At 42.9% G+C, this 25,461-nt stretch overlaps 1 protein-coding gene across 1 annotated transcript in view; it reads left to right on the top strand.

Moving 5' to 3' along the window:
- The first annotated feature begins 10,995 nt into the window (after positions 1-10,995).
- The window catches only part of coq10b (coenzyme Q10B), a 32,614-nt gene continuing 18,148 nt past the window's right edge, over positions 10,996-25,461 (top strand). The window contains exon 1 of the mRNA XM_080198778.1: positions 10,996-11,144. Within this exon, the coding sequence (XP_080054904.1) occupies positions 11,047-11,144 (98 nt within the window). The 5' untranslated portion in view covers positions 10,996-11,046. The remainder of the gene's footprint in view (positions 11,145-25,461) is intronic.

Below are 25,461 nucleotides of genomic sequence, written 5' to 3'. Positions count from 1 at the left end.
TCCTTATGGTCTCTCATCTGGTCTATGCCCATCCTACTAATTCATCATAGTTCTGCGTACTAAGAATTCCCATTTTAAGGAATTTTTTTGGTGAGCTGATGACAGCCCATCTTTAAACACTTGTCTGTTCGGGCAGGTTTGGCCACTCCCGAACATTCTTGATATACTCTAAAGAGTCGCTCCCCAAATTTGGAAGCTTCTTCACCCCTTTGTTGTTTAGTATTGGTAATTCGGAAGCTTCTTCACTCCTTTGTTGTTTAGTATTGGTAATTCTGGACCATTTGGTTGGTGCATTGTCCAAGAATCATTGGACTTCTGCCTTAAACTGATTAAATTGTTCCACCATTGCAGCGATCTCGGTAGTTGTCTGTATCACATACGGCCACCTTCTGCCTCGGTAATCCAACCGAGCTCAGTCGGTGGCTGGCCTGCTCCATCACCCATTAGTCTCCACTTGTCCTGTGGGCAAGCAGCCCATACCAACCGCTGTATGTCCTGCAAGCGTAACTGGTGTCCAACCCAAATGGTGTCTTGGGCAAACCCAAAATTTGCTGTTGTTACTCTGGGGCTGGAGCCTTCCCAGGGAAGCCAAAACTTGTTGTCTTTCTCCTGGGGTAAAGGGTTTATATACGTTTCTGTAATGTCCCACCCCGAATTATGGGAGTGAGATCATAGACCTCTTCCTCATTGGGGTCGAAGTCTCCTCCGGGTGCTGTGGGTTTTATGGCCGACCTATAGGGAGGCAAGGATCCCCAACTGGGGTCATTTAAAATTTGGTTTCTCTTTTCTAGTTCTCTATTGCGTAATTCCAATATTTTGATTTTTGCTTTGTCGTCAGCCCATTTCTTACCCGAGACACTGAGACTTGTTCAATTAATCCGGCCAATTGGTGAACTAAGAGAACTCCAATTTTCTTAGGTCTGTCTTTCCTTTCCTTTCCCAACCATTTTCATTGTTGGTCTAATGGGTGAGATGAGACCCACCTCCCTTTTCTCATCTGTTCAATGAATTTGTCCCTCTCAGTCAAATATTCCTCTATGAGGGATCCCAGGGGTCCCCACTGTCCTTGTGATCCTGCCATAACAGATAAGTTTATACCCACCACCTGGAGTCCTCTATTCTCCCATCTTGCTCTCCCACTCGTTGGCTGCTCTTATCAGAGTCCAGTGATCAGTGCGCTCCGTACCACCGCTTACACTAGTAAGCCTACACTTTTAAACTTAAGCCGGCTTTTCCTTCAACTCCAGTGACCACTTCGGACAGTCTCTTTCCCACTCACATCTGAACATCATACTCCAGGCACCTTGCTCCAGTCTTTTACACCCACTTCAAATTCCTGACCATTGTGTGGGGGATTTTCCCTCTTAACAACCGGTCTAAGGCTGGGTGTTTTAAAAACAAATGCCTCCTTATCCGTATATGTTCAGTTCAGAACTCTGTCACACTCTCCCATGATGTGGGTATGCCGGCGTTGGACTGGCGTAAACACAGTAAAAAGTCTGACAACACCAGGTTTTAGTCCAACCGATTTATTTGATAATAGACTCACAAGCTTTCGAGGTTTCTCTCTTCGTCAGGTGAATGGAGAGTTCTGGCCTCAGACAGAGCATATAAAGCACAGACAGTTTAGAGATTACTGATTAGAATTAGAATCAGTAATCTCTAAACTGTCTGTGCTTTATGTGCTCTGTCTGAGGCCAGAACTCTCCATTCACCTGACAAAGAGGGAAACCTCAAAAGCTTGTGAGTCTATTATCAAATAAATCGGTTGGACTAAAACCTGGTGTTGTCAGACTTTTTACTGTGTTTACACTCTACCATCACAGACTCTCAGCACAGATGATTTCCCACTGTAGTTTGACTGACCCTAATTTTTTTTTGTTTTTATTCCAATTCAATCCAATCACGTCCAATTCAGAGTCTCAACAAATTGAGACATTCTCGATCCAAGCTGATAAGACAGGGCTCTCACCTCCTGTCTTGGGCTTGATCTACATGATCCAAGCTGATTGGAGTAAGTGTGGCTCCTCCTCCAAGGCTTGATCTCATTTGCATCTTAGCCGAAAGACCGAGATGCCACTTTTAAAAGTTGCTTCAAATGAAGCCGAAATGTAACCTAATGACTTCAACCAAGCACAGCATGTCGATACTACACTTGATCTTAGCCAAAAGGCTGCGAAGCGTCTCACCCTATTGAGTTCGGTGATCTATTCCAGTACCCAGATTGTGGCCATTCAACCTAAGCCCACAAACAGATCCTGCGTTTCGGCACCAAATTGTTGTAGGTAAAATAACACCTCTGAGACTGTTAGTGAGTCAAAATTTTTATTTCAAAGCCCTGGCTTTTATTCCAGAGCTTTGGGAGAAACTGGTTCCAAACAAGGACAGGTAGACTTCTCATGGAACACAAACACAAGCAGGTATTTATACATCATAAGTCTTAGTAACAAACATGACACAAACTTGCAATTCCGTCAAAATCTTTGATCTTCCTTCTTCAATTACAATGCCTATGACTGCTTTGGCATCTCTGTCTTTGAAGTTACTTGTGTGATTAACATAAACAGGCAAGGCTTGCAATGTCTGCAAAATAACATTCACATCTGACCATTTGTCTTTACATTCACATCTGATCATTTGTCTTTATGAGTGTTAAAGAATGAAAGAAATGAACAAGTCATTTACATTAATGCCAGGAGCAATATAAGCCTGGGAAGATCAGCCATGATGAAGGGTTATGTTTATGATATATTCTAGATACAAAATTCATTAACCCTTTCGCTACTTCATTCTCCTTAAAACTCAGAAAGTTAAGTGGGGGTTTGATAGAGCTGTTCAAAATCAGGAAGCATTTTGTTAAAATAAATGATGAGAAATAGTTTCCAGTGACAGAGGAATTGGTAATGGTAATTAAAGCTAACTAACAAAAGAACTGGAGGCTATATTGGAAGAATCATTTTTTACGTATTGATCTGGAATGCTCTGCCTGAAACTTCCAAAAAGGAACTGGATAAATAATTGAAGGATAAAAATTTACAGGGCTATGGGGAAAGGACAGATAATCTGAACAAATTGCATAGCTCTTGCAAAGTGCCATTACAGGCATAATGGGTCGAATGTCATTTTTCATGCTATCCTCTTTGTTTGGAGGTGTCCTGCCCATTATTCCACATGTGCCTTGTTCAACTGGCCCAAAGCCAGTAGACTCTTCTTTGCTCCGTTGAGTGATCTGCTTCTAAAGTGTCCAAATACAAACATTGGTCAATTTTGTAACCCAAATTAAGATTAGTAAAAAAAGGAGTGTTGTTATTATAACGGTGGCTAGAAGTCCCAACATTATAACAATAATTGCATTTCAAACATGTTTCATCAGCTTAGCAAGCTTTTGGATATTCAGAGATCTTGAAATATGCTATCTAAATGCAAGTCTTTTTCTCCTTACACGTACACAATTATTTAAATATAACTTTATACATTTTATTTTGCTTTATAATATTTAAAATATATAGGTCATCATTTACAAAATACAATGGACCAATAATATAATGCACTATTCTTTCACCTTGGCTGGCAATTAACATTTGATCAGATAGCTTTTCTTTCCATGTGCTTTGATTCTGATTGTCCAAGCAGCAAGTAAGAGAATGATTCATGCATGAGACGGTAAGAGGAATAAACCATTAGAAATTGTGTACAGCTAAAGTAAATTATCTTTGGTTATCATAATACCACAAAAAACCATAAGAAATTGGAGGAGGAGTAGGCCCTTGAGCCTGCTCCACCATTCAATAGGATCACTTTCTTGCTTTTTCCTCGTAATCCTTGATTCCTTGATTTTGTTTTTGTTTCTGTCTTCACGGAGGAGGGCGTGAATAATTTGCCGGGTGTTAGAGATGGAAAGGTGGTAGGACTGGAGGGTCTCAATGACATTACTGTTACTAGAGAGGCGGTGCTCGACAGACTGGAGGGGCTGATTATGGACAAGTCGCCACGACCGGATGGAATGCATCTGAGGGTTCTGAAAGAAATGGCGGAGGTGATAGTGGATGCTTTGGTGGTTATTTTCCAGACATCGCTGGATTCCGTGGAAGTGCCGGAAGATTGGAAAACAGCTAATGTTACGCCGTTGTTTAAGAAGGGTGCCAGGCAAAAGGCGGGGAATTATAGGCCGGTTAGTTTAACGTCTGTTGTAGGTAAAATGTTAGAATCCGTCATCAAGGAGGAAATAGCGAGGCATCTTGAGGGGAATTGCTTGATAGAGCAGACGCAGCACGGTTTCATTAAAGGGAAGTCGTGTCTGACAAATTTACTGGAGTTCTATGAGGATGTGTCTAGGGCGGTGGATAGAGGAGAGCCGGTGGATGTGGTCTTTCTTGACTTTCAGAAGGCGTTTGACAAGGTACCTCACAAGAGGTTATTGCAGAAGGTCAGGGGACATGGAATTGGGGGTAGGGTGTTAGCGTGGATAGAGGATTGGTTGTCAAATAGGAGGCAGAGAGTGGGGGTCAATGGGTGCTATTCGGATTGGCGGATGGTGACTAGTGGAGTGCCCCAGGGGTCGGTGCTGGGGCCTCAGCTTTTTACCATTTATATAGATGATCTGGAGGAGGGAACCGAGTGTAGGGTGTCGAAATTTGCTGATGACACCAAGATTGGTGGAACGGCAAATTGTGCGGAGGGTGTGGAGAGTCTGCAGAAGGATCTAGATAGGCTGGGCGAATGGGCCAGGAAATGGCAAATGGAATTTAATGTTGGCAAGTGTGAGGTGGTCCACTTTGGTAGGAATAATAGTAGGAAGGATTATTACTTATGTGGCGAAAAACTGCAGCAGGCGACGGTGCAGAGGGACCTCGGGGTCCTTGTGCATGAGTCGCAAAAACCCAGCTTGCAGGTGCAGCAGGTGGTCAGGAAGGTGAATGGGATGCTGGCCTTCATAGCGAGGGGGATTGAATATAAAAGTAGGGAGGTCTTGCTGCGGCTGTATAGGGCATTGGTGAGGCCGCAGCTGGAGTACTGTGTGCAGTTTTGGGCGCCATACTTACGCAAGGATATTTTGGCCTTGGAGGGAGTGCAGAGGAGGTTTACTAGGCTGATGCCAGAGTTGAGGGGGTTGAGCTATGAGGAGAGGCTGAATAAATTAGGCTTGTACACGTTAGAGTTCAGAAGAATGAGGGGAGATCTCATTGAGACGTATAAGATGATGAATGGGATGGATAGGATAGAGGTGGAGATACTCTTCCCGCTCAGAATGGATAGTAGGACTAGGGGGCACAGCCTCAAGATAAAGGGGGGGGCGGTTTAGAACGGAGTTGAGGAGGAACTTCTTCACTCAAAGGGTGGTGAATCTCTGGAATTCTCTGCCCGTTGAAGTGGTGGAGACTACCTCGCTAAATATTTTTAAGACACGGGTTGATGGGTTTTTGATAAGAGAGGGGATTAAGGGTTATGGGGAGAGGGCGGGAATGTGGAACTGAGCCACAACAAATCAGCCGTGATCTTATTGAATGGCGGGGCAGGCTTGAAGGGCTAGATGGCCTACTCCTGCTCCTATTTCTTATGTTCTTATGTTATTCCATTACTACTCTAACTATCTCAGCCCTAAATAAATCTGGTGAACAGGTATGACAACAATAATCTCTCCCTCAATGTCAACAAAATGAAGGAGATTGTCATCCACTTCAGGAAGCGTTAAAGAAAACATGCCCCTGTCTACATCAATGGGGACAAAGTAGAAAGAGTCAAGAACTTCAAGTTTTTAGGTGTCCAGATCACCAGCAACCTGTCCTGGTCCCCCCATGCCAACACAATAGTTAAGTCCACCACCCACTCTACTTTCTCAGAAGACTAAGGAAACTTGGCAGGTCAACAATGACTCTCACCAACTTTTACTGATGCACCATAGAAAGCATTCTTTCTGATTGTATCAAAGCTTGGTACAGCTCCTGCTCTGCTCAAGACCACAAGAAACTACAAAAGATCGTGAATGTAGCCCAATCCATTACACAAACCAGCCTCCCATCCATTGACTCTGTCTGCACTTCCTGTTGCCTCGGCAAAGCAGTCAGCATAATTAAGGACCCTACACATCTCAGGCATTCTCTCTTCCACCTTCTTCCTTTGGGAAAAAGATACAAAAGTCTGAGGGTCACGTACCAACCAACTTATGAACAGCTTTTTCCCTGCTGCTGTCAGACTTTTGAATGGACTTATCTTGCATTAAGTTGATCTTTTGCTACACCCTAGCTATGACTGTAACACTACATTCTGCACTCTCTCGTTTCCTTCTCTATGAATGGTATGTTTTGTCTGTATAGCACGCAAGAAACAATACTTTTCACTGTATGTTAATACATGTGACAATAAGAAATCAAATCAAATCAAAATACATAAGGACTCTGCCCTGACAGCTCTCTGTGGCAAGAAGTTTCAAAGATTCGCAACCCTTTGACAGAAGAAATTCCTCCTTAGCCCAGTCATAAATTGATGTGGAGTTGCCGGCATTGGACTGGGGTAGGCACAGTAAGTAATCTCACAACACCAGGTTAAAGTCCAACAGGTTTATTTGGTAGTGCGAGCTTTTGGAGCATCACTCCTTCATCAGGTGAGTGCAGGATTTGTTTCACAAACAGGTCATATACAGACACAAACTCAATTACAAGATCATTGTTGGAATGTGAGTCTTAATAAGTTAATCAAGTCTTTAAAAGTGCAGATAGTGTGAGTGGAGGGAGGGTTAATTACAGATGAAAGAGATGTGAATTGTCTGCAGCCAGGACAGTTAGTGAGATTTTGCAAGCCCAGGCAAGTTGTGGGGGTTACAGGTAGTGTGATATGAACCCAAGATCCTGGTTGAGGCCATCCTCATGTGTGCGGAACTTGGCTATCAGTTTCTGCTCAGCAATTCTGCGCTGTCATGTGTATGAAGATCACCTTGGAGAACGCTTAACTGAAGGTCAGAGGCTGAATGTCCTTGACTGCTGAAGTGTTCCCCGAAAGGAAGGGAACACTCCTGCCTGATGATTGTTGAGCGGTGTCCATTCATCCATTGTTGTAGCATCTGCATAGTCTTGTCAATGTAGCTTGGGATGTCCTGTCCTGCAGCGTATCAGGTAGACAATGTTGGCTGAGCCACAAGAATATGTACTGTGTACCTGGTGGATGGTGTTCTCACGTGAGAGGATGGCATCTATGTCGATGATCTGGCACATCTTGCACAGGTGGTGTCATGGTTACTGTTCCCCTGAAAGCTGGGTAGTTTGCTGCGTACAACGGTCTGTTTGAGATTGTGCAGTTGTTTGAAAGCAAATAGTGGGGGCGTGGGGATGACCTTGGTGAGATGTTCGTCTTCATTGACGACATGTTGAAGGCTCCGGGGAAGATGTCATAGCTTCTCCGCTCCAGGAAAGTACCAGATGACAAAGGGTACTCTGTCTGCCGTGTCCCATGTTTGTCTTCTGAGGAGGTCTGTGCAGTTTTTCACTGTGGCACATCAGAACTGTCGATCGATGAGTCGAGTGCCAGATCCTCTTCTTACGAGGGTGTCTTTCAGCATCTGTAGGTGTCTCGATCCTCCTCATCTGAGCAGATCCTGCATATGTGGAAAGCTTGTCCGTAGGGGATGGCTTGATTACCTGTTAAGACTTGCATTCCAATCTCAATCTTGTAATTGAATTTATGTCTATATATATACCTTGTTTGTGAAACAAATCCTGCACTCACCTGATGAAGGAGCGGCTCCGAAAGCTCATGCTACCAAATAATTGTTGGACTTTAACCTGGTGTTGTGAGACTACTTACTTTACCCAGTAATAAATTGGCACCTCTTTATTCTTTGCCCCCTGGTCCTAGACTGTCCCACGAGGGGAAGATCTCCCAGCATCTACCCTATCAAGCTCTTTAAGGATCCTATATGTTTTAATGAGACCACTGCGCAATCTTCTAAATTCCAAAGAGTAGAGGCCCAAGCTGTTTAACCTTTCCTCATAAGATATCTATACTGGGGAACATCCTAGTGAACTTTTTCTGAACTATTTTCGATGAAATAATTCATTAAAAAAGGGAACCAAACTGCTCACAGTACTCCAGATGAGGTCTTACCAGTACCATGTGCAATTGCAGCAAGACTTTCCTACCCTAATACTCCAACCACCTTGAAATACAATCATTTTTTCCTCAATATCAATAAAGCGAAGGAGATAGTCATTGACTTCAGGAAACATAGTTGTTCTACATCAATAGTGGTGAAGTGGAGATGGTCAAGAGCGTCAATTTTCGAGATGTTCAGATCATCAACAATTTGTCAACATGTCTACTACAACTCTCACCAATTTTTACAAATGCAACATAGAAAGTATCATTTCTGGATATATCACATCTTGGTATGGCTCCTGCTGTAACCAAGGCTGCAAGAAACTGCAATGGATTGTGAATGTAGCCCAGTCCATTACACAAACTAGCCCCTCATCCATTGACTCTGTCTATACTTCCTGCTACCTCAGGAAAGCAGCCAGCATAATCAAGTACCCCACACATTCTGGACATATTCTCTTCCACCTTCTTTCGTCAAGAAAAAGATACAAAGTCTGAAAACACATACCAACTGTCTCAAGAACAGCTTTCTCCGTGTTGCCAGATTTTTGAATGGTCCTAACATATATTAAGCTAATTTTTCTCGTCACCCAATCTGTAACTGGATCACTATATCTGACCTTATTCCTTCTCACCTATGTACTTTGTGAATGATATGTTTTGCCTGTACAGAACAATATTTTTCATTGTATAACAATTCATCTGACATTAATAAATCAAATCAAATAACGGCTAACATTCCTTCCTGATTATCTGCTGCACCTGTGTGCCAGCTTTCTGTATTTCATGCAGAAGTGCCCCAAAGTCCATTTGTGTTGCAGCTTTCTGCAGTAAAGACAAGTAAACTTCATGAATTGTTGAAATGGAGGATGCAATTTAAAGGTAAAAGTTACTTGTTTGAAATCTCAACTTTGCCAATCCTTTTGAATTTATAAACCTGAAAGGATAGAAATTCGTAATTTCAACTTGATTTTTAAAAAAAAAACCTGACTTATGTCTCAAAAAAGTCAATATAAGGATTGTGAAATCTGGCGTGAATGTAATTGGCTGAGAATGCATCATATTTGTTCTTCAGGCCATTATTTAATATAAATTATTATGTGTCATGTACATCTCTGACAAACTACTGATTTGACTAATCTGTAAAGATCACCAACAAAACTGGGGAATTCCAAAGTCAAGAAAGAGTCTGTACTAAATCAGGGTTGCATGCAAGTCTCTCTGATCAGATGAGACATTATATTCGGGTAGCTGTGAGAAATCCCGTGGTGTTATTTTGAAGACAAGCAGGAGAGTTTTTGCCAATATTGATCCATCAACTAACATAAAATTAACCACTCATTCTCAGGTTGCTGTTTGTGGGAATTTGCCTTGCACACCAGTGACTAAATATTTCATAGATTATGAAGCACATAGATTATGTGTAAATCGCTATATCAATAGAAGCCTTTTTTCTGATAGTCAGCCAAGACTTATGAGGAAGTATGAACAATCCAACAGCTTTGCCCTTTTGAGCACAGGGAATATGCATTTGAGGTCTAAAACGGGAAGAAATATAAGGAGCAAGAACAGGAAATGCTCAACAGGTCCAGGCAGCGGGCGATCGACGGGGCCGTCCGTCCCGACTGCCTGCCCCTCTACCGCGGTTACGTTCGCGGCCAGGTGTCCCTGGAGAGGGAGCACGCGGTGTCCGCGGGCACAGTGGAGGCCTTCCGTGCCTGTTGGGCACCGCAGGGGCTGAGGTGCCTTATAGACCCCGACAATCACATTTTGATTTGACTTGTCTTAAGTTTCCTTTGTACTTTTTGTTTCCGTTCGGACCATTCCCCCTCTTTTGGGGAGCCGCCCCCTTTTTCTTTGTCCGAACGTAATTTAAGATTGTTTACTTGGTTCAACCCGCAAGAACAAGAACAGGAAATGCTGGAAAATCTCAGCAGGTCTGACAGCATTTATAGAGAGTAATGCCAACGTTTTGACTCAAGATGACTCTTCGTCCAAGCTGATATATAAGGAAATTGTAGTTACAGGCGGTATTGAAAGGCCCTCATTCTCTGTCTCCAAAGCAATATTTTAAACTTTCATGAGGAGAAGACCATGGTACATAGTCATGTGGTTTTAAAGTGCACAGAATGTTATTTTTAAACCAGTCACATGGCATGAAAGTATATATAATAAAACTCTAATTATGATGACAGTGGTAAGAATAAATGGTAGGGAGCAATCTAAACCATTGAGGTTGAAGCAGAACTTCGGGGGTGGGGGGGGGGGGGGGTGCTAACTTTGAGCCTAACTCCAATCCCAACATTTTGGATCGTGTTATACTCTCTATTCAGTTGTTCTGTTATCGCGGATTTAGGGTACATATAATGCTGTGTCCTTTCATAGAATTGAAGTTTCAGGGAAATAGAAAGCATTTCCAAAAGCAGTATATCTTTTCCCAACTTGCGAGTTTTACCTTCTGTATTTCTTTCGAGAAGAATTCTGCCTTTTACGTGTTAGCTGATTATTTAATTAATTTGATTTTTGAAAAGTTTATTTTTCCTTTTCGAAATTGCAAAAAGGTAGTGTAACCGCCAGGCTTGTGATCGGTAAAGTAATAATTTAAGTCCGTTTGTACCTGACCCTTAATGTTGGTCACATTTGCAGGGTATTTTTAAAAGCAGTTACCATATATGTCTAAGACATGTTTGTCTCGAGGTAAATCCGCCCGCTGGCAACGCCGCCGAATCCCGTGACAAACCTTTACATAACCTGCCAGTGGAAATATTGTGACATCACAGGACTGACGTTCTGGGTCGCTCGGCAACCCACCCCCGCCCACTCCGGTATGGTGGCGCAGCCAGTCAGAAGGCAGAATGTGGACGCGAGGGGCGGGGCTAGGGAGCCACGCGTCAGACGGGGCGGGGCTACTTGCTGACGTCACAGGAGGGCGGTTGGCCGGTCTTCACAAAGGGTGAAATGGCGAGAAGCGGTAGGCCTTTACGGAAGGTTCTTCGTGATGTCTTCGAATTTCCCGTCTACCTCGTCCGGGAGAGACAGGCTAAATACGCCGTGAGGTAGCTTTTCAGACAGCTTTAATCTGCTTTCCGGCGTGGTTCACGTGCCACCGAGCCGCCCCACCCTCTGTCTCCAAACTGCCGACCTTGGAAAGTTTGGGTTGGGGATCGCTTTTGGTTTTCAGTGCTAAAGGCCCGGTCTCTCGTTTCGTTGCGAGCGGACGTGGTTCAGCGCAGCAGGGTAGTGAGGCAGTTCTGAGCCTGTATGGGTTGGAATCTGGGTCGCAATTTTAACATTTGCGGGAGGGGGAGATGTTCAGAGCGCGACTTTTAAACTGTAACAAGTGGGCAGATTCTCATCGTTGTGATACCCTTGGCACATCAGGCCATTTATTATATCAGGATCCTGTCACATCTGTTTAAAATTGCAGTGGTCATTATTGCATTAGTACAACGGTATCTCTGCGGTTACGTGTACTAAAATAATAAGATGAAAACAACAATCAAACTTATCGCAACAGCGGCTGATTTTGGGTGTTGGATATTTTAAAGACTTGATTAGATAAAATATATCAACGCTTCATCTGACTTTGTGCCACCGTCTTGCCTGTGCTTGCCTCACCTGGAGTGGTCGGTGCCTCAAAATGAGTAATGTTCCATATTGCAATACTAACATGCATCACCTTGAACAGCAAACAATAACAAGGAAAATAAACTCTGGATTAAGTTTCATGCCCGTTTTCCAGCATGAAAGCTTGCCTTTTGATATCCATTATGTTACCAGTATGTAGAATTATAATTAAATCACCTTTGTGTTACACCTATTTGTGCCCTGTTCTGATACTAGGATGATGTGGGTATGCTGGCGTTGGACTGGCGTAAACACAGTAAAAAGTCTGACAACACCAGGTTTTAGTCCAACCTATTTATTTGATAATATACTCACAAGCTTTCGGGGTTAGCCCCTTCGTCAGGTGAATGGAGAGTTCTGGCCTCAGACAGAGCATATAAAGCACAAACAGTTTAGAGATTACTGATTAGAATGCGAATCCTTACACCTAACCTGCTGTTCAAGACCTGAAGTGGCTGATAATGTGAGTGGAAGGAGCACTGATCACAGTTTAAAGAGATGTGTATTGTCTCCAGACAGTACAGTAAGTGAGGTTTTGCAAACCCAGGCAAGTCACAGGGGTTACAGATAGTGCGACATGAATGGGTTTGCAAAAACCTCACTTACTGTACTGTCTGGAGACAATACACATCTCTTTAAACTGTGATCAGTGCTCCTTCCACGCACATTATCAGCCACTTCAGGTCTTGAACAGCAGGTTAGGTGTAAGGATTCGCATTCTAATCAGTAATCTCTAAACTGTCTGTGCTTTATATGCTCTGTCTGAGGCCAGAATTCTCCATTCACCTGACGAAGGGGCTAACCCCGAAAGCTTGTGAGTATATTATCAAATAAATAGGTTGGACTAAAACCTGGTGTTGTCAGACTTTTTTACTGATACTAGGAAACAGGTTGGCAACCAGATTGCTGTCTTCATGAGCTGGCTGCATTTATTGCTAGATAACAGCAAGCAGTGACTTCCTTTTAAGTTTCTATGCGTGATGCCATATGGCTTGTGTGAGAAATTTACTGCATTTGAACTCAGCTTCATACCTTCACAAAACATTTCATGTATTGGAGTGGTAGCTTGAAATTGTATTTGTAAAATCTTTCTTCATTGGATTTAACTTTATTTGGTCAGCACTTCACATTGCAAACTTTGAATCTGGTTGTGTGAATAGGGAAATATAATACTTTTGACAAGAACCTGCAAAAAAAATTGTGGGAATATCATTCAAAATGACTAACAAGTGGTGTTAAGTGAAATTCTGCTTACACTGATCCTCCATAAATGTGTAAGCAAACGTTATTCATGAGCTTCAAAAGAAACAGTTTATAGAATAGTGTGCTTTACAGGAGCATAATCAAACAAAAATTGACAGAGTGGGACATAATCAGGACAAGTGATCAAAAATTTGGTCAATGAGGTTAGTTTTCAGGAATATTTTAAAGAAGGAGAGGGAGACAAGTTTAAGGCTCAGAATGCTATTGGCCTGGGGGTGGCTTTGGGGATAAGGATGGGCAAAGTCTATGGATAGATTTGAATGTGAGAAAGTAAGTGTTTTGGTTAACTGGGAGTCCATGCAGTTTTGGAGGTGCGGGATAAGTAAGCTTTGGTGTGAGTTAGGCTACAGACAGTACAGTCTTTGAGCATAAGTTCATGGGTGAAAAATGGAATGCTGGCCGGAAAAGCATCAGGATAGTTAGTTCTGAATGTGAAAAGAATGTGGGTTTGACATCAGATGGGCTGATGGTTGGTACTTCAACACCACATGCAACAGATTCCTAGCCTGAGAAGTGACTAGGAAGAGGGATGAATCATTCGCTAGGGAACAAAGTTTATAGCAGTCGGAAGGCAGTGGCTTTAGTTTCCAGGTGTTTTAGGATTGGAAAGCCTAGAACTGGATGTCAGCCAATTGACAACAGGTTAAGAAAAGTGATAGTGAAGCAAAATTGAGTGTCATTAGAGTACATGTGGAACCTGATGTGACTAAAATAAACTTAAACTTTTTAAACAAACACAAGTAGGCTTACATTCACACTGGAATTAAATTACTGTGAAACTCCCCTAGATATGATTGTTCTGTGATCCTGTAGCAGTGAATATTTTCCCCAAAACTTAGTCTTTAAATGTTATTCACATTGAGATGCTACTATGTTACTGCTGATGAGCTGTGGTCACTCTTAACTAGAGAAGGAAGATTATATTCTGTTGTACGTGTCTTGAATTATCTCCCACCTTTTTTTGAAAAACCTTCATGACTCCTTTTTAGAACTTCAGACTAATTTTAAGTGTACAGCAGTCACATAATTTCCATTGCTTTACCAGTGATAACATCTTTTTGTTCTATTAAAGAATTGACTTTTTGTTTGTCCTGGATTCCATTATTGCATTACGAAGTAATACAATCCTCGCTGGACGATTGGAAAACAGCTAATGTTACGCTGTTGTTTAAAAAGGGTAGTAGGCAAAAGGCAGGGAATTATAGGCCGGTTAGTTTAACGTCTGTTGTAGGTAAAATGCTTGAATCCGTAATTAAGGAGAAAATAGCGAGGCATCTTAAGGAGAATTGTTTGGTAGAGCAGATGCAGCACGGTTTCGTTAAGGGGAAGTCGTGTCTGACGAATTTATTGGAATTCTATGAGGATGTGTCTAGTGTGTTGGATAGAGGGGAACCGGTGGATGTGGTGTTTCTTGATTTTCAGAAGGCGTTTGATAAGGTGCCACACAAGAGGTTGTTACAGAAGGTTAGGGGATGTGGAGTTGGGGGTAGGGTGTTAGTGTGGATAGGGGATTGGCTGTCAAATAGGAGGCAGAGAGTGGGTGTCAATGGGTGCTATTCGGATTGGCGGTTGGTGACTAGTGGAGTGCCCCAGGGGTCGGTGCTGGGGCCTCAGCTATTTACCATTTATATAGATGATCTGGAGGAGGGAACCGAGTGTAAGGTGTCGAAGTTTGCTGATGACACCAAGATTGGTGGAACGGCAAATTGTGCGGAGGGTGTGGAAAGTCTGCAGAGGGATCTAGATAGGCTGAGCGAATGGGTGAGGAACTGGCAAATGGAATTTAATGTTGGCAAGTGTGAGGTTGTCCACTTTGGTAGGAATAATGGTAGGAAGGACTACTACTTACATGGCAAAAAGCTGCAGCATGCTACAGTGCAGAGGGACCTGGGGGTCCTTGTGCATGAGTTGCAAAAACCCAGCCTGCAGGTGCAGCAGGTGGTCAGGAAGGTGAATGGGATGCTGGCCTTCATAGCGAGGGGGATTGAATATAAAAGTAGAGAGGTCTTGCTGCAATTGTACAGGGCATTGGTGAGGCCGCAGCTGGAGTACTGTGTGCAGTTTTGGTCGCCGCACTTACGCAAGGATATTTTGGCCTTGGAGGGAGTGCAGAGGAGGTTCACTAGGCTGATACTGGAGTTGAGGGGGTTGAGCTATGAGGAGAGGCTGAATAAACTAGGCTTGTACTCGTTAGAGTTTAGAAGGGTGAGGGGAGATCTCATTGAGACGTACAAGATGATGAATGGGATGGATAGGGTAGAGGTGGAGAGGTTCTTCCCACTCAAAGGACAATAGGACTAGAGGGCACAGCCTCAAGATAAGGGGGGACAGTTTAGAAAGGAGTTCAGGAGGAACTTCACTCAAAGGGTGGTGAATCTCTGGAATTCTCTGCCCGTTGAAGTGGTGGAGGCTGCCTCACTAAATATATTTAAGACGCGGGTAGATAGGTTTTTGGTAGGCAAGGGGATTAAAGGTTATGGGGAGAAGGCGGGAAAGTGGAACTGAGCCACTTCAGATCAGCCATGATCTTATTGAATGGTGGGGCAGGCTCAAGGGGCTAGATGGCCTACTCCTGCTATTTCTTATGTTCTTATGTAAGTAAAACTGACGTCAGAGAAAGCAAAGGGAAACGTATTTGATTTTCTGTAGTGGGAATGTTGTGCAAGGTGACCAGTTGGTGACTCAATAGCGACACATTGTTTTAACCTTGATGCATGTTTTATTTGGCAAACAAATATAAAACTTAAATAAAAGTAAAATGCTGAAGTACTCACAGGACAAAGATGTGCAGGTCATGTGGATTGGCCATGATAAATTGCCCCTTCGATGGATTAGCAGTGGTAAATGTATGGGGTTACAGGGCCTAGGTTGAGGAGCAGGCCTGGATAAGATACAGTTGGCATGATGTGGAGTTGCCAGCGTTGGACTGGGGTAAACACAGTAAGAAGTCTGACAACACCAGGTTTAATTCCAACCGATTTATTTGATAGTAAACTTACAAGCTTTCGAGGTTTGCCTCTTCGTCAGGTGAATGGAGAGTACTGGCCTCAGACAGAGCATATAACAGCACAGGCAGTTTACAGATTACTGATTAGAATGTGAATCTTTACACCCAACCTGCTATTCAAGTCTTAAAGTGGCCAACAATGTGAGTGGAAGGAGCATTGAGCACAGGTTAAAGAGATGTGTATTGTCTCCAGAGAGTACAGTGTGAGGTTTTACAAACCCAGGCAAGTTATGGGGGTTACAGATAGTGCAACATGAACCCAGGATCCCTGTTGAGACTGTCCTCGTGTGCAGAACTTGGCTATCAGCCTCTGCTCAGCCGCTGAGCAGAGACTGATAGCCAAGTTCCGCGCACATGAGTGAAGAAACAGGGTTCTTTCAGGGGGTTGATCTTATTTCAAAATTAAAAAGAGCTACTTCTGCAAAAACAGACAGGGAAAGGAGGTGTGGGAGGAAAGAACAAACCTGGAGGTCTCTGATTAGATGAAAGGTAGATTTAAATGACAAAAAAGCTGTTTTAATTCAAGATTCAAACAATAGATCCCGAATTGGCGAAAGTGTCAGTAACAGCTATTTTCTGGGAGAGAATGGGGAGAGGTTATAAATCTGAAATTATGGAACTCAGAGATTGGAAGGTTGTAATTAAAAGACGAAGTACTGCTTCTTGAGCTCATTGAGCTTTTTTGGAAAAGTGTGGGAGACTGAGGGCAAAGGTCAAAGTGGGACTGGGCTAGAATATTGAAATAGCAGTGACTGGAAGTTTGGGATCACACTTTCAGATTGGAAGGTGCTCTGCAGGATTGTCACCCAATGTGTGTTTGGTTTCTGTACTATTGGCAAGTCTGCTTCATAAGCAGAGAATACAGAATACCACATTTGAAAGTACAAGACATTTGCTGCTTGGAATGCTTGGTGCCTGGCATTTTTGGAAGGGTGGATGTAAAAAGGTAGGTATTGCATCTCATCCATAGGACAGTGCTGTGGGAACGGACATGTAATGAAGATTGAAGAGTGCACCAGGGTGTTGTAGAGGGAATGATGCCTTCAGAATTTTGGGAGAGGAGGAGAAGGAAATATATGTTTGGAAGTGATGAAAGTGATCCTTTTCCAAACGTAGAAGTTAGGAGTAAGAGGAGGCCAGTCAGCCCTTCAGACTTGCTTCATTCATTATGATCATGGCTGATCATCCAACTCAATAACCTGATCCTGCCTGCCCATCCCTGCCTTTGAACCTCTTTGCCTTGTGCTATGTCTAACTGCTTCTTGAAAACCTACAATGTTTTGGCCTCAACAATTTTCTCTGGTAGTGAATTCCATAGGCTGAAGGTCGACTCCTCTCTGGGCAAAGAAATTTCTCCCTCATCTGTCCTAAACCGTCTACCTTGTATCCTCAGACTCTGATTCCTGGTTTTGCACAACCCTGCCATCAGGATTAACCTTCTTGCATCTACCCTGTCTAGTCATGTTATCCATGACGTGGAGATGCTGGCATTGGACTGGAGAAAACACAGTGAGAAGTTTTTCAACACCAGTTTAAAGTCCAGCAGGGTTAATTTGGTAGCAAAAGCCACTAGCTTTCAGAGCGCTTGCTTCTCCTACATCAGATGAGTGGGATTTCATTCACAAACAAGGCATATAAAGACACAGATTCAATTTACAAAATAGTGGTTGGAATGCGAGTCTTTACAGGTAATCGAGTCTCAAAAGGTATAGAGAATGTGAGTGGAGAGTGGGTTAAGCACAGATTAAAGAAATGTCTCCAGTCAGGACAATTAGTAAGATTTTGCAAGCCCAGGCAAGTTGTGGGGGCTACAGATAGTGTGACGTGAACCCAAGATCCTGGTTGAGGCCGTTCTCATGTGTGGAACTTGGCTATCAGTCTCTGCTCAGCAACTCTGCACTGTCATGTGTTGTGAAGGCCACCCTAGAGAACGCTTTCTCAAAGATCAGAGGCCGAATGCCCATGACCACTGAAGTGTTCCCCAACAGGAAGAGTACACTCTTGCCTGGTGATTGTCGAGCAGTGTTCGTTCGTTTGTTGTTGTAGTGTCTGCATGGTCTTCCCAATGTATCATGCCTCGGGACATCCTTTCCTGCAGTGTATCAGCTACAGGCTTGATGAACAGAATGTTGGCTGGGTTGCAAGTGTTTGTACTGTGTACCTGGTGGATGGTGTTCTCACGTGAGATGATGGCATGGTGAACAGAGTACCCTTCATCTAATACTTTCCTGGAGTGGCGAAGCTACATCATTGTCTCTGGCATCTTCAACATGTAATTTATGAAGACAAACATCTCGCCAAGGCTATCCCCACACCTCCAATTCTTGCCTTCAAACAACCGCACAACCTCAAACAGACCATTGTCCACAGCAAACTACCCAGCCTTCAGGAGAACAGTGACCATGACATCACAGAACCCTGCCACAGCAACCTCTGAGACAAGCTGGATCATCGACACGGATTCCATCATCTCATGTGAGAACACCATCCACCAGGTACACGGTATGTACACTTGCAACTCGGCCAACATTGTCTACCTGATATGCTGCAGGAAAGGATGTTCTGAGGCATGGTACATTGGGGAGACTATGCTGACACTAAGACAACAGATGAATGAACATCACTCGACAATCACCTGACAAGACCGTTCTCTTCCTGTTGGGAAACACTTCAGTGGTCGTGGGCATTTGTCCTCTGACCTTTGGGTAAGGTGGCCTTCATGACACATGACAGCACAAAGTTGCTGAGCTGAGACTGGTAACCAAGTTCCGCATACAGCGGATGGCCTCAACTGGGACCTTGGGTTCATGTCACATTATCTGAAACCCCCATGACTTGCCTGGGCTTGCATAATCTCACTAACTAACCTGGCTGGAGACAATACTTGTCTCTTTAACTTGTGCTTAACGTGCTCTCCACTCACATTGTCTGTACCTTTTAAGACTTGATTCCCTGTAAAGACTCTCATTCCAGCCATTATTTTGTAAATTGGGCTTGTGTCTTTATATGCCGTGTTTATGAACTGAAATCCCACTTAGCTGACAAAGGTGCAGCAAGTGCTCTGAAAGCTAGTGGCTTTTGTGATCAAATCAACCTGTTGGACTGTAACCTGATGTTGCTAGTCACGTTAGAACTTAATAGATTTCTGTGAGATTGGCCCTCATTCGTTTGAACTCCAGTGAATACAATCCAAACAGACTTGATCTCTCATATGTCAATTCCATCATCCCAGGAATCAGCCTGGTAAAACTCCTCTGCATTCCCTCCAGAGCAAAAACATCCTTCCTCAGATAAGGAGGCCAAAACTGCACACAATATTTCAAGTGTGGCATCACGAAAGCCCTATATAATTGTATCAGGGTCAATGGCAGGGTTCTGAGGAATGTGGAGGAAAAAAGATCTTGGAGTTCATAACCACAGATCTCTGAAGGTTGCTATTCAAGTGGATAAAGCCGTGAAGAAGGCCTATAATGTGTCAATGTTTATTAACAGGGGGTTTGAGTCATGGGGTTATGGTGCAACTATACAGGACCACGTTTGGAATATTGTGTGCAGTTCTGGTCACCTCACTATAAGAAGGATGTGGAAGCATTGGAGAGAGTGCAGAGGAGATTTACCAGGATGCTGCCTGGTTTGGAGAGTAGGTCTTATGAGGAAGGGTTCAGGGAGCTGGGGCTTTTTTTTTCTTTAGAATGGAGGAGGATAAGAGGCTACTTAATAGAGATTTATAAGATGAGGGGGATAGATAGTCTCTGCATGTCTACTCTATTTCCTTGGGTGGATGTAGCTGTTTCTAGGGGGCATAACTATAAGGTTCATGGTGGGACATATGAGGGTTGTTCAAGGTAGGTTCTTTAATCAGAGAGTGGTTGGCACGTGGAATGCACTACCTGCCATGATAGTGGAGTCGGACACTTTAGGAATTTTCAAGCTGTTATTGGATAAGCACATGGAGCACATCAGAATGATGGGGAGTGGGATAGCTTGATCTTGGGTTTGGACATAGCTCGACACAACATCGAGGGCCGAAGGGCCTGTACTGTTCTATCCTACTCCGGTACACACCCTTTTGCTACGAAGGCCAATGTACCATTTGTCTTTTCTTTGCTACCTGCTGCACTTGCATGCTTAGTTTCAGTGACTGGTGTACAGGACATCAGGTCTCAATACACATTCCCTTCTCTCAATTTATGGCCATTCAGATAGTAATAAAAACATGAAGGCAGATTACTGAACCTCACATTTATCCAAACGATAGTGCATCTGCCATTCATTTGCCCACTTGTTCAACTTGTCCAAATCACACTGAAGCATCTCTGCATCCTCCTCGCAGTTGACCCTCCCACCCAGCTTTGTGTCATCTGCAAATTTGGAGGTATTACATTAGTTCTCTCAAATCATTAATAATGAATTGTTGGGGTCCCAGCATTGATCCCTGTGGTACTCCACTAGTCACTGCCTCATGTTTTTTGAAAAAAAGACCAGTTTATTTCAACTATTTCCTGAATGCCAACCAGTTTTCTATCCATCTCAATGTACTACCCCCAATCCCATATGCTGTAGTTTTACATGCTAATCTCTTATGTGGGACTTTGAAAGCCATTTGAAAATCCAAGTAATCTGCATCCACAGGCTACCCTTCAACTTACTAATTACTTCAAAGAATTCCAGTTGAATTGTCAGGCATGATATCCTTTCATAACTTGTGACACATCATGAAGTCCAGTATCTCAATAGTGTACCAACTCTGTGTGACAGTAGAAATTAGCAGGAGGAAGCATTTGGGCCTCTCACATTCATTGATTTTAAGGCTGATCATCCAACTTGATTTCTGCACCCCCCCACCCGCCCCAAAGAAAAAACAAAGCCTTTGATGCCTTTCACTCAGGTACTATATCTATATAATGTCAGACTTGGTCATAATTTCCTACTTGCTCTCAACCTCCCTTTTTAAATGGTGGGTTACATTAGCTACTCTCCAATCTGTAGGAACTGTTCTGGGGTCTATAGAGTCTTGGAAGATGACCACAAATGCATCCACTTTCTCAGTCCACTTCCTTAAGTACTCAGATGTAAATCAGGCCCTGGGGATTTATCAGCCTTCAATCCCATCAGTTTCCCCAACAGTATTTTTCTACTAATACTGATCTCTGCCCCTCCCTCCCTCCCTCAAACCTGTGTTCTCCAACATTTGTAACTTTTTGTGTCCTCTTGTGAAGACTGAACGAAAGTATGTATTCAGTTGGATTTGAATGTGGAGATTGGTAGTGCCGAAGATGTAAACAAGGCGTACCCCTGCCATTATTTTAGGAGGGTGGGTAAAAAGTGAACAATTTAGAAGGAGGAATGGACTTGGTCAAGTTGTGAGAATTTTTCACCCCGTAAAGGGTGAAAAATCCGTCACCTGAAATAGTTTCTGGCAAGAAACTTTTGGTAGTAAAAGGGCTTGAAAATTGCTGTAAAGAGAGATGTTGCTGATGTTTTTTAATCTTGCACTCTACGATCAAGCACAAAAATGCAAAATTTAAAGGATCTCAAAAAATTATACACTGGAGAAAAGAGTACTGATTGTTTGGCAAGTCAATTCTGATAGACCAAGTTATTGCTATAGAGAAAGTATCAGGAACTATTGGCTCCTCATGGAATTATAGAATCCATATAGTGCTGGAGGCCATTTGGCCCATTGAGTCTGCACTGATGACAATTCCACCCAGGCTCTATCCCTGTGACCCCATATATTGACCCTGCTAATCCCCTGACACTAAAGTTCAATGTAGCAGGCCAATCAATCTAACTCGCACATCATGCTTCTGAATAATTCAAAAAAATGATTCTTTTGTTTGTGGAGAACTGGTCTTTTCCTGTAAATGTTTTGGCTTCTAACATGTCTGAGTGAACATCTTAAACTGGTTGTTAGCAGAATTATTAGCCCATTTAGGATTGTGTATATTATTTACATGCTCCTCTGACTGAGGAACAGAGTGCAGCTCATACTTGTAACACCAAAATAGAAATGAAGAATTTTAACACAGCAGAATGAGATTATTCAGCTCATCCCCATCCTGTCTGCACCAGCTTGCTGAATAAACAATTTAAGTGCCGTTCTCCTGTCACCTCCCCATAACCTTGCACACTTTTCCTTGCAGAATATCCCTGATTTTTTTTTAATTGGTCATCCCATAAGAGATGGGAGCAGAATTAGGCCATTTGGCTCATCAAGTCTGCTCTGCCATTCAATCATGGCTAAGTTTCTCCACCCAATTCTCCTGCAGTTTCCCTGTAACCTTTGATCCCCTTACCAATCAAGAACCTATCTATCTCTGACTAAATACACTCTACAACTTCCTGTGCAATGAATTCCATAGATTCATCACCCTCTAACTGAAGAAATTCCTCCTTTTCTCGGTCCCAAAGGGATGAGTCTTTATTCTGAAGCTGTGCCTTTGCTGAACAATCCTGTGTGCTAATGGCACCTATAGCAGTTTAAAACAATCGGTTGACCTCAACGTTTGCTCGAGGCCACATATACTTATCTGCAAGAATCTCTGTTCTGTAAACAGAAGGGTAATACTCAAGCTTTGTACTTTTTGAATTATTTGAAGCATGGGGAACATTGCTTTTACCATGGCAACATCTTGACCAATCAGAGCTGATTTCCCAACTAATTAACATTCTTTTTTCCTTTGGTATATTTTTTGTGATCCTTTGTAATTTGACATTCTTGGTTTTTTTTCTGGTGAGTGCAAAATGAAAAGCTTCAGCAACATGTCTGTTTTCAGTAAATTGAAGCTAACATCTTCGCAGGTGCTGCCAGGCCTGAATATTTCCATAATTTTCTGTTTTATTTAGGGTGGGGGGAATCTTGACTGACGGAAAAAGGAAACCCATCTGAGAGAAACTGATATGGAAGGCTGTATCTATAGAACAGATGAGACAGAGAAACTGGGAGAAGAGTCCTTACAGAAAGCATTGTGTAAGGCAATGTAATCACAAAATCAGTGGGCTTTTAGTGGATATTCATTTGACAGTCTATCCCCAGAGAAGCCAAGAAAGGAAAGAATAGGACCGTATGAGGATGAGGAAAGAGTTGAAATTGGAAGCAAAGTTGGGGCAAAAGCAGGGAACGGCACTGATTCCAGTGTAATTGAATAAGCTGTGCAGGAGACTGGAGTCAAGAATATTCCACAGATGCCAGAAAAGACAAGAATAACTTGGACCCATATGAATTCCCATTGCATTTGGAAGAAGTGAGTAAAGTCAAAGCAGACCTGTTTAGTTTGAGAATGTGGTGAATGGGCTCTGGGCATTTCCTCAAATAAGCTGAGAACCTGCCCACTTGGCTGTGCTGGTGAGAAAGATAGAGATGTAGAGGGATTGGATGTTCTTGAGCCTTGGACTTTGGGAAGAGAGGAGATTAAAGAGCAGAAAATGTATAATCTGCCCTTTTTAACCTCCTCTCACCCACTTCCAGATGAAAAACAATTTGCATGATTTTAATTCAGCACATTGTATTCGGTACTGATGATGCAGTCACCTATGTTGGGAAGCCCAAACAGAATTGGTCACTGCTTTGTTGAACAGCTCCGTTCAGTCTGCAAATGTGACCTTGAGCTTCCAGTCACTTATTAATGTTATGCCTAATCCAACTTTGTCACCTCTGTCCTTAGCCTCCAATAGCGTTTTGATGGAAACTCGAGCAGCATATAATCTTTTGATTAGACGTTTTTACAATTTTCTGGAGTAGCATTAAGTCTTAACAGTGGGACACAGTGGTTAGCACGGCTGCCTCTCAGCACCTGGGAACCATGTTCATTTCTAACCTCAGGTGATTGTCTGTCTGTCTGTATGGAGTTTGTCTGTTCCCTGTGCCTCTGTGGGTTTTCTCTAGGTGTTCTGGTTTCCTCCATCATGGAGTGGCCATGATGAACTGCCACTTAGTGTCGGGGGTTAGCAGGGTAAATATGTAGGGTTCTGGGGATAGGGCCTGGGCGGGATTGTTGTTGGTGCTGGTTCAGTGGGCTAAATAGGCTCCTTCTGCACTGTAGGAATTTGACTTTCAGCTTGTAACCTGTGACCCTTTTTTTTGGACGACAGATGTTTGTGATGATTCTGCCAATTCTAATTACGCCTCTTGACCTTTTTTTGCTTCTTATCCTGTTACTATCTGCTTTTACTTTTGGACCATCATTCCTTTTATTATTTAATTTCTCTTCCACATAACCTTCCCTCTTTTGCCACCCCCACCACTTCTCTATTCTATACTTGCATAAAACCTGTTGTCTGTCTCAACTTTTCTAGCTCTGGTGAAAGACCATTGACCTGAAATGTTATCTTGCTTCTCTTTCCACAGTCCTTGAATGACTGATCTCCTGAATATTTCCAGCATTTTCTGTAGGGGGCTGAGTCCTGACAGATCAGCTTATCCATATGGGCAGCAGGGTATCACATGGTTAGCACTGCTCCTTCACAGCTCCAGGGACCTGGGTTTGATTCCTGGCTTGGGTCACTGTCTGTGTGGAGTTTGCACATTCTCCTCGTGTCTGCATTCTCCTCGTCCCACTGTCCAAAGATGTACAGGTTAGGTTGATTGGCCATAGTAAATTGCCCCTTAGTGTCCTGAGATGCGTAGGTTAGGGAAATTAATGGGTAAAATATTTAGGGGTAGGGCCTGGGTGGGATTGTAGTTGGTGTAGACTTGATGGGCCAAATGGCCCCTCTCTGTACTGTAGGGTTTCTATGATATCCTTTAAATTGTAAGATCTGCCAGGAAAGTTAAAGGAATAATTGCATTTCAAATTATTCTTCATTCTTCCTCTAGGCAATGAATGATGCCTTGTAGAGTTCAGATACTTGTACCATATGAGTGTATTAACCTAGACATTGCAAAATTGCTTGCCAAGTTATACTGGAAATGGATAGTGTTTTTTTTGCAGGGATCGTTCAGGAATGAAAATGTTGGTTGATTTTTGTTTTCCTTCTGCATAATCCAGAGAAATTGATCAGCAACAGCACCCCAATGGTAGGCCAGCAGATTAAAACTTGAACTTTTGACTTTCCTGGTGTATATAGCTTGGTCCCACAATTTAGCGCAATGTTTGACATTATATCTTCTCCTTGGTACATTATTACTTTCCTCTCTACCCTTCAGTAAATTTTGTGCATGTCACCTCAGCCAATGGAAGAGATCCATTTAGTTATACTTAGTTATCCAAGTTTTATATTGAAGACGTTTGGCACCCTAATCATGTCTCGGTACTGTTAGCATGGCACTGTCAGCTGAAATCGTGTCAGATACATTCAAATGGAGGTTAACTGGAGTCCGCAATTTGCCTAGCTAAGAAGTCTATTTATGAAATGACCGAAGTTGATAAAGTTGTGCTTCTGTTTGTATAAGGGGAAATGATGAAGGTTTAAAAATTTATTTTGAGAATTTGTTCAATTTTAAAGTAAGTTTCAGTGGACCCAGAAGGAAGTGG

Source organism: Carcharhinus amblyrhynchos, chromosome 11 (genome assembly GCF_965287045.1).
Source record: "Carcharhinus amblyrhynchos chromosome 11, sCarAmb.v2.hapA, whole genome shotgun sequence".
Taxonomy (NCBI): domain Eukaryota; kingdom Metazoa; phylum Chordata; class Chondrichthyes; order Carcharhiniformes; family Carcharhinidae; genus Carcharhinus; species Carcharhinus amblyrhynchos.
This window is presented reverse-complemented; position numbering and strand designations above follow the sequence as displayed.